General features: G+C 36.4%; 1 protein-coding gene and 1 long non-coding RNA gene across 4 annotated transcripts; one reads left to right on the forward strand and one right to left on the reverse strand.

Annotated features, from left to right (window-relative positions):
• The first annotated feature begins 2688 nt into the window (after positions 1-2688).
• Positions 2689-8161, forward strand: LOC121262459 (26S proteasome non-ATPase regulatory subunit 4 homolog). 3 transcript variants are annotated; one of them, XM_041164941.1, is made up of 11 exons: positions 2689-2794; positions 2954-3067; positions 3479-3584; positions 3842-3956; positions 4039-4248; positions 4348-4660; positions 5334-5457; positions 6834-6937; positions 7057-7146; positions 7730-7807; positions 7983-8161. In XM_041164941.1, exons 1-10 carry the CDS (start codon positions 2783-2785, stop codon positions 7775-7777), a joined length of 1236 nt encoding a protein of 411 aa, XP_041020875.1. In that variant the 5' UTR covers positions 2689-2782; the 3' UTR covers positions 7778-7807; positions 7983-8161. The 3 variants fall into 3 exon arrangements, with proteins under 3 accessions (XP_041020875.1, XP_041020876.1, XP_041020877.1); XM_041164942.1 differs by having other exon boundaries at positions 4348-4645; XM_041164943.1 differs by lacking the exon at positions 4039-4248.
• Positions 3377-15059, reverse strand: LOC121262461. The gene is made up of 3 exons (XR_005940107.1): positions 14847-15059; positions 10318-10322; positions 3377-3387 (listed from the first exon to the last, which is right to left on the reverse strand). It is a non-coding gene; the product is annotated as an uncharacterized LOC121262461 (long non-coding RNA).
• Between the last annotated feature and the right edge of the window lie 279 nt (positions 15060-15338).

Genomic DNA, 15338 nt, shown 5'->3' on the forward strand with positions numbered 1-15338 from the left:
CTTAAGTGCAGATCATGAGCAAAATTCAAGTTACAAAACCTAGAACACCAAGATATTACAAAGCTACCAATTACTGGCATATCTATGTATAGAAAACAATGTCAACAAATGAACTTAAGAAAATGGAGAAAATGGAGAGACGAACGGGAAAATGGATCTGGGAGAAACAGAACATTCCTTCGTTGTCGTCTTCTTTTTGTTTTTTTGGAGTGCACAACTTTGTCTGCAAAATGGACTATATGTCACGGGACGGTTATGTAAATAATCCTACATTAGAATATTTTACCATTAAGTTTTGATTGTATTTGTATTTATATTTATATATTGATGTATTCCCTTATTTACTATAGCTCACATTCCCCATGCGCTTCCCATATTATTTTGCTTCCTTCTTGTTGGTGATGATGTCTTTTTTCTATTTTGCAACTTCAACTCAAAAAAACTTGATTGATTATTGTTTCCCAACCGTTAGGCAGAGATAATTTTTGCTATATTGCATACTTTAGTTTCTATCTTATTTTGGTCATGAGAAACTCTATAATCAAATCGGTGTGTATAGAGTTAGAAGATAAATTTTAAATTTTAATCTTACAAATCAAATTTGACTATTTAGGTTATGTAGATGATGTACTCTATATACCAATTTAAAAATAGAATAACCATAATAGGTTTTTATTTCGTAATTAGTACAATATACCCCAAATTTTTACAAGAGTTTTTGTACATGATCTTTTCTACCAAAGTAAAGAGTTACGTTTAGGAGTGTAAAAAAAAAAAAAAAAAGGAAAATGATTGAACTGGATCGAACTGGTGGGTTTGGTTCAGTTTGTAACTGGTTCTTAAAAATCGAAACTGATCCTAAATTGGTACGGTACAGATTTTGATATTTTTAAAACTGGTTTAAACAGAACTGGACCAGTATATATATTTTTAAAATTTAAAATTATATTATATATATTATATGCTAAATTACTAATTAATATAATATGAAATTTTAATTTTATTATTCAAGTCTATTAATCTTATAATGTAAAATTATTTTAACATTTGATGTAAGTTAGACACTACTTATACTATTATAATTAGACATTAATTATACTATTTTAATTTTATTATTCAAGTTTATTAATCTCACTAATAAGTTAGACGCTATATATACTTAGGGGTTTAAATAGGTTCGGTCCTGTCCAGTCGTGTCCAGGGGGATGATGGATTAAAACTTTTAGTCCATCATTTTTTCGGACCAGACCGGACCGATCACCCTAGTGGACCAAACTGGACCGTAGCTATCGGTCCGACCTAGTTATTTTGTTTGTTTTGTTTCATAGTTTCTTTTTACAAATAAATTACTAAAAAATATGTAAATTATATAAATTAAAATTAAATGAATTATTAATATGTACTATTTTAACTATAATTATATTTATGATATTGAAAGTTATTACTTATTAACTTAGATTTTACTCTTTAGCATATATAATTATTAATAATGCTCTACATTTTATATATGGTTAATGAGTATAAAATAATTTCATTGTACATAAATTATTCATACTTGTTTGCAACTTAGGTATTTCCAAAAAATTACCTAATTGCTTTAATTAAGTGTAAATAGTAGAATATGTATGAATGCATCTACAATAATGATATAAATTATCATATAATTTATGGTATATTATTAATTGATAGCATATATTATTTAACATTTTATATGTTCAATGATAATAGATTAGATGAAAAATATATAATTAACTTATACAATTATTATATAAATAATATATTATATATAAAAAAATATTTAAAAATAAATAAATATAGTTCAATCGGTTTCGGTTCGGTCCTATTCAAAAATCACAGACTCCAAGACTTGACCGAAACCCATTGGTGCCCTGTTAGTCCCCAAATGGAGGACCGAAATTGAGCAAGCCAATTTTAAGCGTGGCCTGGTCGATTTTTCCGGTCCGAACCAAAAAATTTAGACCCTTACTTATACTATATTAGTATAATTGAATATTAATGAATTATTAATGTTACCAATAAATACTAAATTCTAACAATTAATTTTATTATTGAAAAAATTATAATATTAAACTTATATAGTACATCACGTATAACAGTAAATCGAAAAATAGAATCGGATCGAATTGAAATTAGAAAAATCGAAAGTTTCAAGATCTGTATTAATTCTTAAATTTATAAATTGATATATATCAATTCGGTTCTAAAATTTATCTAAAGTCAGATTGAATTGGATCGATTATTCCTCTAATTTAGTTGCTTAAAAAAAAAAAAAAAAGCTAAAGAGTTACGAAAGAAATTTAGACAACCCTTTTAACAAAGAATAAATATAGATAGAAGTTATTATTAAAAGTATCTATTTTATATACATGATATGATATTATTTAAATTACATATCTCTCTAAGTGAGTATTATAAATAATCAACTAAAAGTAATCATATAGTAAGAATATATACTAACTTCTAGCATTACCCTTTTAACAAAAAGAAAGAAAAGTAACCGATAAATTGTCTGAACCGTGAATTTGAAAGTGTTTTTCACTATTATCTACATACGTGGCACGAACTCATTGGTAGTGACCGACCCACCTGGCTTTCCAAGTCACGCTTGATTAGTGGCAAAGTGCAAACCTCCTCTGCCAGTAAACCCCCCCCCCCCCCCCCCTCTCTCTCTCCACCTTTTCCCACGTACTCTGCAAATTCTCTTTCTCTCTCGTTCTCTTCCGCTTCGAGATCCTTCGTTTCTCTTCCCAGTCTCCACACTATGGTGCTCGAGGTAATTGTCACCGATTGCTTTCTTTTTCTGTTCTTCTTCCTCAAACCCTAATCTCAATCTCAATCCCTCACGTTTGACATACTGATTTCCTTTTCTTTTTCGTATATTAGGGTTTTCTTTCCAATAGTTTACATTTGCATCTACTTCTTTTTCTAATAGGCGACAATGATCTGCATCGACAACTCCGAGTGGATGCGAAATGGCGATTACGCTCCGTCGAGATTCAAAGCTCAAGCTGATGCTGTCAATTTCATTTGTGGAGCTAAAACACAGGTTTCTTAAGATTCTTCTTCTTCTCGTTATCTTCATTGTTTTCCGCAATTCTTTGTTTGGTTGCTGAGAAAATCGGACAAAACGAAAAAAAGAAAACTCGAAACCTTGACTCATTCTCACTTTTTTCTTACGCTTTTCACCTGCTGTAAGCAATGTTTAGTGGTCATCATATTTGGCTTTTAGGTTAGAGTTCACTCTAAGTCTCATTCAATTTGGTAAACTTTTCCACAGTGATAATTCGAATCCGTGTTTGAGAACCGTTAATGTTTGTGTTTTGGATGCTGTCTAGCATATACGAAACGAAAAGAATTTGTGTTTGCCTTTTGCTTGTAGTACATGTTTCGGCTAATTTGGCGTGTATGCTTTTTTATGATTTAAATCTTTGAATGGATGTGATGGGTGTGTTTACAGTCTAATCCGGAAAATACAGTGGGAATTCTCACAATGGCGGGAAAAGGAGTTCGTGTTTTGGTCACTCCTACCAGCGATCTCGGCAAGATTCTAGCCTGTAATCATGGTTAGTCTTTTTCTTCTTTTTTTATTGCTTGTTTGCTCAATCTTTGTTTATTTAATCTTTATATTTACCAAGTTCTCAAGTTATTCAATTCTTGTTTTCAATAAGTTTGATATTTGCGATGATCATGTGGCACAGTTTCCAATTTCAACAATTTGATATATCCCATGGTTTCCGGCATTAGTATCATTGTGACGTAACTGTGCTTTTTTAATGCCTTTAAATAATGTGTTAGGTGACATAATTATATCTCAATGTAGGTCTAGAAATAGGTGGTGAGATGAACCTGGCTTCCGGCATTCAGGTGGCACAGTTGGCCCTTAAACACCGCCAAAATAAAAAACAGCAGCAACGAATTATTGTCTTTTGTGGAAGGTAGTCATGATTATGGCTCTTTATGTTTTCTGCATTTTAGTTTTTCCCTTCTTTTGTAACCATTATATAATGTGCTTTTCAGCCCTATCAAACATGAAAAAAAGTTGATCGAAATGATTGGGAAGAAGTTAAAAAAGAACAGTGTAGCACTAGATATTATCAATTTTGGTGAACAAGATGATGGGAAGATTGAGAAGCTGGAAGCACTTCTTGCTGCTGTGAACAATAATGATACTAGCCACATTGTCCATGTTCCTACTGGTTCTAGTGCTCTCTCTGATGTACTTGTAAAGTTGGTAGCTTTTATCTAATACCTATTTACAGGTTCAGAGTTTATATTCGATAATAATTCCTGAAATTTATATTACGCATTACGTTTCTCCTGTGGCAGTACACCCATCTTCACTGGAGATGGAGAAGGTGGAAGCGGTTTTGCTGCAGCGGCGGCGGCAGCAGCAGCTGGTGGTCTCTCTGGTTTTGACTTTGGTGTGGATCCCAACCTGGACCCTGAACTTGCCCTTGCTCTGAGAGTTTCAATGGAAGAAGAGAGGGCTAGACAGGAAGCAGCTGCTAAAAAGGCAGCGGAGGAAGCTGCTAAACAGGAAAAAGGAGAGGGCCAGCCATCTGGCACACAGGACGCAACGATGGCGGAGCGTGCTAATGTTGAAACGTCTGAAGTTGACAATAAGGCAAATGATTTAATGGTCGGCATCTCTTTGATGTGATGCATTGTGCTGAATTCATTTTTATTATTAACACATATTTCCTTTACCTATAAAAAAAAATCATATTTCCTTTTCATTTTTATTGTGCTTTCCTTTCTCCGCCCTTCTTTGGTGTTCAGGAAAATAGGGAAGGTTTGAGGGGGGAGGGTGGTTGAAATCAATGAAGACTAATACCATCTCCTGCCTGTAAATAACATGCAAGTGGGCATGAATCCATGACCTCTTATGTCAGGGTAACATGGTAGCCACTAAATGCCGCTTTACCAATTGGAAATTCCATGCATAAAAGTTCTTGGTTTTGAGACGTGTATTGAACATGCACGTATGTCCATAAACATGTGCTCTAAAAAATTTAACCACTTTTTTTAACTCAGGCTGACAAGTTGAGTTAAGAGATCTCTGTAATGATTTGTATAATGCATAGCTGTTATGGGAATGTGCATTTTTGTTGTTCATTAAATAAATGATATTTTCTTCTTTCTTTCTTTCGTAAGAAAATTGTTCTCTTCTCTCTGTATAACATCCATAAAATATTTTCCTCTGATTACTATATCCTCCCATCAATTCTTAGGGTGTTTTTGATATCCTATTGTTTGCTATTGAATAATTACAAACTCAATCATTGAGTGAACTGATCTCATGTTTGCAACAGGATGATGAAAATGCTCTGCTACAGCAGGCCCTTGCAATGTCAATGGATGACCCTGACTCTGGCCATGAAACGCGAGACACTGATATGTCTGATGCAGCTGCAGATGATCCAGAGTTGGCACTAGGTCAGCCCTTATTCATACGCTGAGCTTGTTTTGGTAATGCTTAACAATTCCCAATGAGTTTGTGATCAAGAATAAGGAATGCATTCTTAGAAAGTTTAGAAGATTGGTGCACAGGAGTATCTCCTTTGTGGGTTGTCATTTTCATCTCATGTTGAGTACCTAGGATGTGCATAACTTCTATCAATTTTTGTTTGGCCCTAACCATTTAATTGTAATTCATTTTTGGAGAACCAAGAAACAATAACTGCCGAGACTGCTGTGAAAATTTCTCCTGTGGCCATGTTTTGCAAATCAAATTTGCTTTGTAGTTGGTGAGGGCAATCGAATCAGTTTTTGGAGGGACATGTGGTGTGAAGATCACGCATTGGAAATGGCTTTTCCAGCTTTATATCGTATTGTAGTTAATAGGGAGGCTTTAGTGGCGGATGTGCGGTTATTTTCTCATGGTGCGCACCAGTGGAACATTCTTCTTAATAGGGATTTCCATGATTGGGAATTATCTATTGTTTCAGATTTTTTCAGTCTACTATATTCCATGGGGACTCATGGCATAGCGAGATAGATTGAAGTGGAGGTATAAGGATCACAAGATATGTACAGTTAAGGTGTATTATAACATCTTGACAACACAAGACCATACTCTGTTCCTCTGTAAGAATAGTTGGAGGACTCGTGTGCCTTCTAAAGTAGCTTTTTTTGTTTGGAATGCTGCTCTTGGGAAGATATTGACGCGGACAATTTGAGGAAGAGAGGATGTGTAGTGATGGATTGGTGTTACATGTGTAAAAAGAATGGAGAATCTGTCGACCATCTCTTACTACACTGTGAGGTAACAAGGGTGTTGTGGGATGAGACCTTTCAAAGGGTTGATGTTGCTTGCATTATGCCTATGAGGGTGGTTGATTTGTTAGGTTGTTAGAGAAAGATGCAAGGCTGTCATCAAGTGGCTGCAGTGTGGAAGATGATTCCGTTGTGCATTATGTGGTGTATTTGGACAGAAAGGAATGTGCGATGCTTTGAAGATAAGGAACGCACAATGGCCGAGTTGAAGAATTTTTTTCTCCACACTTTAATGTGTTGGTTTTCCGCTATTGTATTGCATGGGGATAATGTTCATGACTTCTTGTCTTTTAATTTATTTCTTTTAGAATGTATTTAGAGGTCCTTTTGTATATTTCTTGTGAACTAGGGCTATGTCTACTTCATTCATATATATAATATTTATCTTTTACTTATCAAAAAAAGAAAAAAAAATCTCCTGTGGCAGCGTATATAAATAGTTAGATTCCCCAAGCATACATCAACACTCATCAATGCAACTTATCATTCTTTTTCCCTATATGTTTATTTAATTACGTGTCATTTGGTTGTTGCAGCTCTTCAATTGTCTGTGCAGGACGGTACAAAGGACTCATCAAGCCAGTCAGATATGAGCAAGTTGTTGGCTGACCAGTCTTTTGTGTCTTCCATTCTTGCATCAGTACGTTTGCTACAATTTACACTTGTTTTATTTCGTTTATTTCCTCTCCCCATTGGGAGAACGAGGCATAAAATGATCTTCTCTAGTTCTCAATATTTTACAATTTATGGTTTCTGCAGCTTCCAGGGGTTGATCCAAATGACCCATCTGTGAAAAATTTGCTTGATTCAATTCAAAGCCAGACTGGGGTGAGTGCATCAAACTTCTCGGTAGGATAATTATATTAGGATAATTATATTAGAAACTTTTCTTCAATAGTAGGTTTATTAGTTTATTATTGTTTTTGATGTGCGACCTTATTATTTTAGCCCAGGACTTTATTCATTTTTTAGATGTATGTGGTTCATGAGCAAAGCCCACTAATCTGTAAAGTAGTCAATTGGTGCCAAATATGCTATAATTATTCAGAATAGTGCCTTTTCTGTCACTAGAAATTGACATCATTGAAATGGGCACCAGATGTGAAACCAGTCATAATAAATTAGCATATACTTCCTATTTAGTTTGTTACCGTGTCATTCTATTCTTTTCTAATAATCTTTTCTACATTGAAAAGATAAAAGGTAAAGTAATTTACTGCGAAGGTACATAGTTAAGCTCTAAGAAAAATGTGACAAAAAAAATATTAAAGAGGGAGGAATAGGTATTTGATACTTTGAGTGCTATACCGGGAATAGCAGTGTCATGATCCCTCAATTTATTTTACCTTGTTTGTAAACCCCATTCCCCCTAAAAAAAATGGTTTCTGATTATACCATTAGTTTGTAATTATTTATCGATGCTTTTATATAGTCCCAGCAGAAAAGTGAAGAAAAGGAACCAAAGGAGGATGAAAAATGACGATTCTCAGGAGTTGCTTCTCCAACCAAGGTCTCTCTCTCTCTCTCTCTCTCTCTCTCTCTTCAATTTCCTTTTTTTTTTTTTGGGGATGAAAAATCCACCATCATTTCCTTGAAGTTGTTCAGTTCATGATCTGTTGCCCACTCGTTTGATTGGAATCTTGTAGCTTTTAAGTGACAATTTGGGATGATTGGTCATCTTGCAGGCCGAAAGCTCTCACGTACTATGCCATAAGTCATCATCGTAAGGTGCAAATCAATGATCATAATGTGTTTTGAGAGGGCTTTAGAGAATAAGCACATACATTGTCATGGCAAAGAATGTGCGACATTGAAATGTATTGCGGCCATGTTTCTTCAATATATTCCATTTGATTACCTAAAATTGAACCTGTCTCGCTGCGTTATTTCGGCCAATGTTTCAATATTTTGGGTGCTTTTTTCACGTAGATAGATATTCATGGAATGCGAAAACAAGCCAAAACTTACGTTTTAGACGGACGAAACAAGAAATACAATTTTCGAGAATGTAGTCGTAAATAAGTTTTTTAATTATTGATTTATAATAATTAGCTGAATGATAGCTGTTATGATGTGATTTTTCTCTCCGCACGGGAAGATAGGTGTTTTGTATTGGATCAAACACCGGCTATTTTGGTAAGTTTTGGTCAATACTAGCTGGTTTTCAATGTGCTATTTGAAATTTTATATTTTTGTATTTTTAGTGTAGTTTTTGTAATTTTTATTCAAATTCTTACATTTGAAAATTATTTTTTTAATTTTTTGTATTATCCTTTTCTCGAGTACTAAAAATCAAATTTTTACTTTTATTGTGATGAAGATGAGTGATTTTTTTTTTTTTTTAAAAAATAGTTGGATTGAGAATTTAGAAGTATCATTGAGTTTTATAAAACATGTTTTAACTTTTTAAGACATGTATTGATGTTATTTTGAAATATAATTTATATATATAATTAATTTGTTTATATATAAACTATCTTGAAATGCTACCCAAAAGGGTACCGGTATTATTTCGGATACTGGTATTGAAATATTTCGTTTTAATGCTTTAACCGAAATGATCACTGAAACGGTATTTAAAACTTTGATTTAAAGGCAAGATTTTTCTTTGAGAGTTTAGTTTTAAGGTGACATTAGTGTGATTATGGGGGCTCGAAACACTTATAGATAGAATCTAATCTTCTTTGTATTAAAGATGAAAGGAAGTTCCATGATAATTACTAAGAGGAGTTGGAAGGTCGTGAAAGCAGTGAGGTTGGGGATGTTAACAGTGCAATGGTTTGCTAAATTGTTGGAGAATTGTTTGAAGGGTGAAAAAAATGATTTTCACACTACTGCATAGGAAGGAGCCAGAAGCTTCATTGCACAAAGATGCTCCGATGTCTGCAGTCAATATATGACACTTGTGGAGTATGGAAACAGTGGCAGATGTAACTTCATCTTCATCCTGAAAGAAATGGACGGTATGATGGAAGAAGATGGCAAGTGCATTGAGAGAGGTGGTCGTAATAAAGGGCGGTCGATTATAGGGCCAAGGGTAGTGGTGAACCATCCAAATCACGTTCGTATGAGGGTATCCTTCAACAACCGACAGCCACGGTGTCAGTATAAATGCAAAAAGGGGTGGAGGGCATGGCATGGTGGCAGCCTAGGGAGGAGCTACATCAAGCCACAAACTCGACTATGGCCATGGGGAGGAACATCGTATTGCTGGCACAACAGGTGCTCGATGGCAAGGAGGTGATGGAAGGCCTACTGTTGGTTTGGCAGAGAATGGTGTGCACAATACACTTCTGGAAATGAAGACACAACTGAGGCAATTGCAGGAGAAAGTGGATTACCATATGTGGTGTGTTGGGCAGAAGAAGGAAATGGGCTTTGGCCTTGAAGTAGAAAGTGTTTTGGGCAAGTCACTTAAATAGCTCAGGCTTGATTTTGATAGATGGGCTATCGAGCTTGTACCTGGCAGATAAGGTTGGCTGCTCCAACAGGCCTCACATCGTGGGCTTGGACACAGGCAAGGCTAAGGCTAGGCTAGGTTTTAAACTTACAACCCAGCCCACATGGAGGATCAAAGATGGTGGCGTAGCTTTGGGGCCCTCCAGAGCCAGCATAGAGTTGCCAATCGTCAGCGACCCTCTGGGTGGCTCGCTAGAGTTGGTCCCAACTGACCCACGGAGGATCCAACCATCTCCCGGGTTTACCTCAGACCTGAGAAAGGTTTCTCCTCTAGATCCGTTGGTGACTGCCTTGGGCCCTCCGGGCCGACACAGAAAAGGTCATCGGTCGTTGAATGCCAACGACCCTTGGAATGGCTTGCCGAAGCAGATCTCTACTCTATCTAGCAAGATTAGTTACATTATGGTCAAGAAGACTGCTAAGGTTGTTGGAAGTGAACTTTCTCTGCGGTTTATCACCATAAATGGGTTTTCACAGGTTTGTGCAGGTTCTTTGCAACCTGTAGTACGTTGTGGTAGTCCCTCTGAAGGCGTGAGGACGCTCATCTAGGATAAGTCTGACGGGGACTCTGCATGTGTTCCTTCCACTTTTGAGAATGCCCTGGAGGATGCGAATGAGGAGTCTATGAAGGTGTATGATCTGCAATTGGTGTGTAAGGAGTCAAAGAAAGATGTTGCATGTTCTCATTATGGTCTGGAAGGGACAGGGGATGACCCAGTCCCCATATGTTCTATGATGTTGGGTTCACACTGGGCAGGCTCTCAGTCAGATTGGATTATCCAAAAAGTGGAGGAAATACAGGAATGCGTAGGAACTTCTGTGAAGGTTTCGAAGACTAATTTAAAGCCCTCCTCATTGCTATCCAATTAGGCCAACCTCTCTTGGCTAGTTCTTATGCCAAAAAAGAAAGGGAGTTAAGGAGACTAGCTTGCTCTATTAATTATGATATTCAGGAAGGTAATGCAAGTAAAGGAAGGAGTAAGGTTAGGGCGAATATCTGCAATCCATGAAACCAAAGATTTTATCTTGGAATGTAAGGGGTCTGAATGATCCATGCAAGCGCATCCTTGTTAAAAATATATCAAGGAATTGGAGGGCTTATATCATTTGTATTCAAGCGATCAAGCTGAAGTTCATAGATAGAAATATTGTTAGAAGTTTTTGAGGATGTCTTCATGTGGGTTGGCCTATCTTGCCTTTATAAGAGCATCGAGAGGTATTCTTTTGTGTGGGATACGAGAGTTGTGAATCTAATTGAGAAGTATGTTGGGGAATATTTGGTGGCTTGTTCCTTTAAAAATATTGACGATGACTACAAGCAGTGTTTTTCTGGTGTATATGGTCCTAATGTGGATAGCAATAAAAGGTTCCTTTGGGAGTAGATTACTGGTATGCGTATTTAGTGGGATTGGTTATGGTGTATTAGGGAGATTTTAATATAACTCGTTTACCGAGTGAGAGGTCGAGGGATTCTTGTATGAGTTCGGCTAAGGTAGAATTTTCTGATCTTATTTTTGAATTGGAGTTAGTCGATTTACCTTTGGCAGGGGGAGTTTCACATGGTCCAATGGGAGGGCCTGGTCAAGACTGGATCGATTCATTGTATCTTCGTCGTGGGAGGCTCATTTTTCTGATTTATGTCAAAAGAGACTTCCAAGGCTATTTTCGGACTATTTTCCTATTCTTCTAGATTGTGGGGTCTCCATGAGGGAGGTAGATATTTTAAATTTTAAGATATGTGGTTGAAAGCTAATGATTTTGTAGAGAAAGTGAGAGTGTGGTGGTCCTCTTAATTTTTCTGGTACACCTAGCTTTATGTTGGTTGGAAAGCTTAAAGCTTTGAAGAAAGATTTGTGACTATGGAATGATGAAGAATTTGGGACGATTGATGATCAAAGGAAGATTATTTTTTAAGAACTTTCATGCTTTGATGAAAATGAGACTGTCGGGCTCTTACAGATGAGGAGAAGGCAAGGAAGATTCTTGTTGTGGCTGATTTGGAAAAACTTACTCTCATGGAAGAAATCTTATGGCAACAAAAATCCCAGGCTCTTTGGCTGAAGGAAGGAGATAAGTGTACCAGTTTTTTTCATGGAGTGGCCATCTCCCATAGAATATTTAATGCTATTGATGTGTTGCATTAAGAAGGAAATGTTATTTCGGACATATATGAAATTAAGAATCAGATAGTGCTGTCTTTTGATAATGTCCTCACGAAGCAGTTCTCTTGGAGGCCTAAGGATGAAGGGCGGGCTTTTTACACAAATGATCGATTGTATACTGAGTGGTTAGAGAGCTTGTTTGAAGATGAAGATGTGTTTAAGGTGCTAAAAGGAATTGATAAGGATAAAGCGTTGGGACCAAATGGATTTTCAATGGTTTTTTTCTAGGTCTATTGGGATATTATCAAGGAGGATGTTATAAAGGCTTTTCTTGAATTTCACTCACATATGAAATTCAAGAAAAGCCATAATATAACCTTCATAGCACTTATTCCGAAAAAGGCCAAGTTTGTGGATGTGAAAGACTGTTGTTCCTATAAGTCTTGTGAGTGGAATGTATAAGATTATATCCAAGGTCCTACCCAATCCTATGAGCACGGATATTGAAAATAATGTTTCGAAGCTACAAAATGCATTTATTAAGGGGAAACAGATTTTGAATTCGATCCTTATTGCTAATGAGTATTTGGATAGTAGAATTAGATCCAGTTTTCTAGGTATCCTTTGCAAACTAGATATGGAGAAGGTTTTTGATCATGTTAAATGAGACTTCTTGGTTTATATTCTCGGCAGATTTGGTTTTGGGGAGAGGTGGTGCAACTGAATGAAGTATTGTGTCACTACTACTAGATTATCGGTGCTGGTTAATGGCACTCCTGAGAGTTTCTTCAACAGCACCCGTAGATTGAGACATGGAGATCTTCTATCTCCTTTCATTTTTGTCTTAGTTGTGGATGTATTGAGCTGAATATTGGAGGTAGCGGTGGATGAATCTTTTTTATCTGACTTTTCAATGGGTGGTACTCCACTAGAGTGTCAATGTATCTCATAAATCCATGGTAATATGAGATGAGCACTGCTACCCATATAGTCTCTTTTACGTATAGGCATGGCGCACTATTAGATCAATTTTTTATTTTTTATTTTTTTATTTTTTAATCTAGACCCACTAAAAATCCCCAATTTTTTTTACCCCTAAGGCTCCGTTTGGTTGTTAAACTCATCTGAGTTCAACTCAATTCAGTTTAATCTTAAGTTAAGTCTAACATCCAACTACCCAATTTTTAAATTATTAAACTCATCTTAACTCAAAATCTCTTTACACGTGGGACCCAACCCCATTTTCAATTCAACACTTCTTCACACGTGGGACCCACAACCTTTTTCAACTTTCCATAAATACATCTAATGTGATCTTAACATCCAAACACATTTAAACTCATCTTAGATAGACCTCACAAAACTCACTTTGCCATCTCAACTCACTACTATTCATAAAGAACTCAACTCAGCTTAACATCCAAACGCAACCTAAAGCTTCATTATCGTCATTTCATTTCACATCCAATTGCAATTTTACAGTTTGAAATCCAACAATTAGATGCTCTCTCCCTTGGGCAAGGTAGGCTCCATCCCTTCAAAAAGATGTGTAGAACTAATTTCGTGGTGGTATGAACTTCCCTTCTTCATTTTATCAAACAACTCTGGAACTTTTTCTACATGGCCTGACGTGCTCAAAGTATCGGCAGATCTATTATAATCCAAACTTCTCCATCTTATGAATCCTCTCTATGGCTGCTTTAATCCATCTTCTAAAACACTTCAATGGGCCAGACTTGGGTTTAGAGTTTAATCATCTCAATTATAGTGGATTTTTGGGTTTGGTGCTTTAGATGGACATGTATAGGATGCAAATAGTGTCGTCTATTGGATGGAAGGAAAACCGACATATATCCAGAAAAGAAGGCAAGTGAAATGGTGGAACTCAAGTTTGGATTTTTCAGATGAAGCAGTCTACAATTTTTGGGTTGGCAACATTTTCAAAGGCTTGAAGAACAGGGCTTAAATGGGTGGACAAAGGGAATCATTAAAGTTTGAAAGGCGCCAATTTTGGACATAGTAGGGGAAGACAATTTTTTTTTTAAACTGCGTACCATGTCAGTACATTTTGCAGTCCACGTATTTTGTTAGTAGGAATAACATTTCTCATATGAGATGGTGTTATCGAAAACATTGACAATATATTGGCTGGTTGGAAAATTATGTATCTATCTAAAGGGGAAGAATCACTCTTATTAAGAGTACGTTATCTAACCTTCCTATGTACTATCTTTCATTATTTCTGATTCCAACTGGTGTGGCTAATAGGATGAAAAAAAAATCTTCCTTGCTTTCTTATGGGGTGAATTGGGAGACGAGAAAAAGTTTTATTTGATTAAATGAGACAAGATTTGTACCCCATATCTTGTGGTGGTTTGGGGATTAGAAAGCTGAGCATTTTCAATGGCCTTATTTGGGAAATGGTTGTGGTGGTACCATCAAGAAAGTGACGCTTTATGGAGGATTGTGGTTGAAGCTAAATTTGGAAGCATTTAGGGAGGTTGGATTTCTAATGAAGTGTGTGGATCGTATAGTGTGGGTGTATGGAAGTTTATTAGGAATAGTTGGGAGGATTTCGTTCGTAATTTCATATTTGTGGGGGCATGGAACAAGAGTTAGATTCTCGATTGATTCTTGGGGTAGTGATGCCACCCTCAATGAGGTTTTTCCTTCTCTTATCAGAATTGCATTGCATATGGAAGCCTCTGTTGCTGATTATATGGATTGTTCGAATGGCCTGCTGTAGTGGAATGTGTCATTTATCAAAGCAATTCAAGATTAAGAAGTGGGAGATATTTCTAATTTCTATAGCACTTTGTATGCATTGAATTGAAGTGTTTGTGGATACACCCCGGGAACAAGAATTTCTCAATTAGATCTTTGTACAATGCTTTGTCTGCCTATTCTTCTACTGTTTTCCTTTGGAGGCGCATTTGGAAGTACAAAGTGCCCTCTAAAAGTTGCTTTTTTTGGTTGGCTGCCTCTTACCGAAAATTTCTTACCAACAAGCTGAGGAAGCGCGGTTTTTTCATAATGGAGTTGTGCTTCATGTGCAAAAGGAATGGCGAATCAACGGACCATCTACTTCTCCATTGTGATGTGGCAAAGGTCTATGGGATAAATCTTTGAAAGGGTGGTGGATCTTTTGACTTGTTGGTGCGAAATACAAGAAAATATTCAATTAGCAGATGTTTGGAAGATGGTGCCGCTATGTCTTATATGGGGTATATGCAATGAGATGAATGGAAAATGTTTTGAAAATAGAGAAATCTGTTTTTTTTTTGGGGGGGGGGGGGGGGGGGGGGGGGGGGGGGGGGGGGGGGGGGGGGGGGGGGGGGGGAGACTTTTTCTTTTTTCAATTTTTGTTATCTTAGGCTATTCTATTAGAGGGAGTTAATTTGGATTAGAGACTTTTTTTTTTCAATTGTTGTTATCTTAGGCTATTCTATTAGAGGGAGTTAATTTTAATGACTTGTATGC

Source organism: Juglans microcarpa x Juglans regia, chromosome 4S, assembly GCF_004785595.1.
Source record: "Juglans microcarpa x Juglans regia isolate MS1-56 chromosome 4S, Jm3101_v1.0, whole genome shotgun sequence".
In the NCBI taxonomy this organism is placed as follows: Eukaryota; Viridiplantae; Streptophyta; class Magnoliopsida; order Fagales; family Juglandaceae; genus Juglans; species Juglans microcarpa x Juglans regia.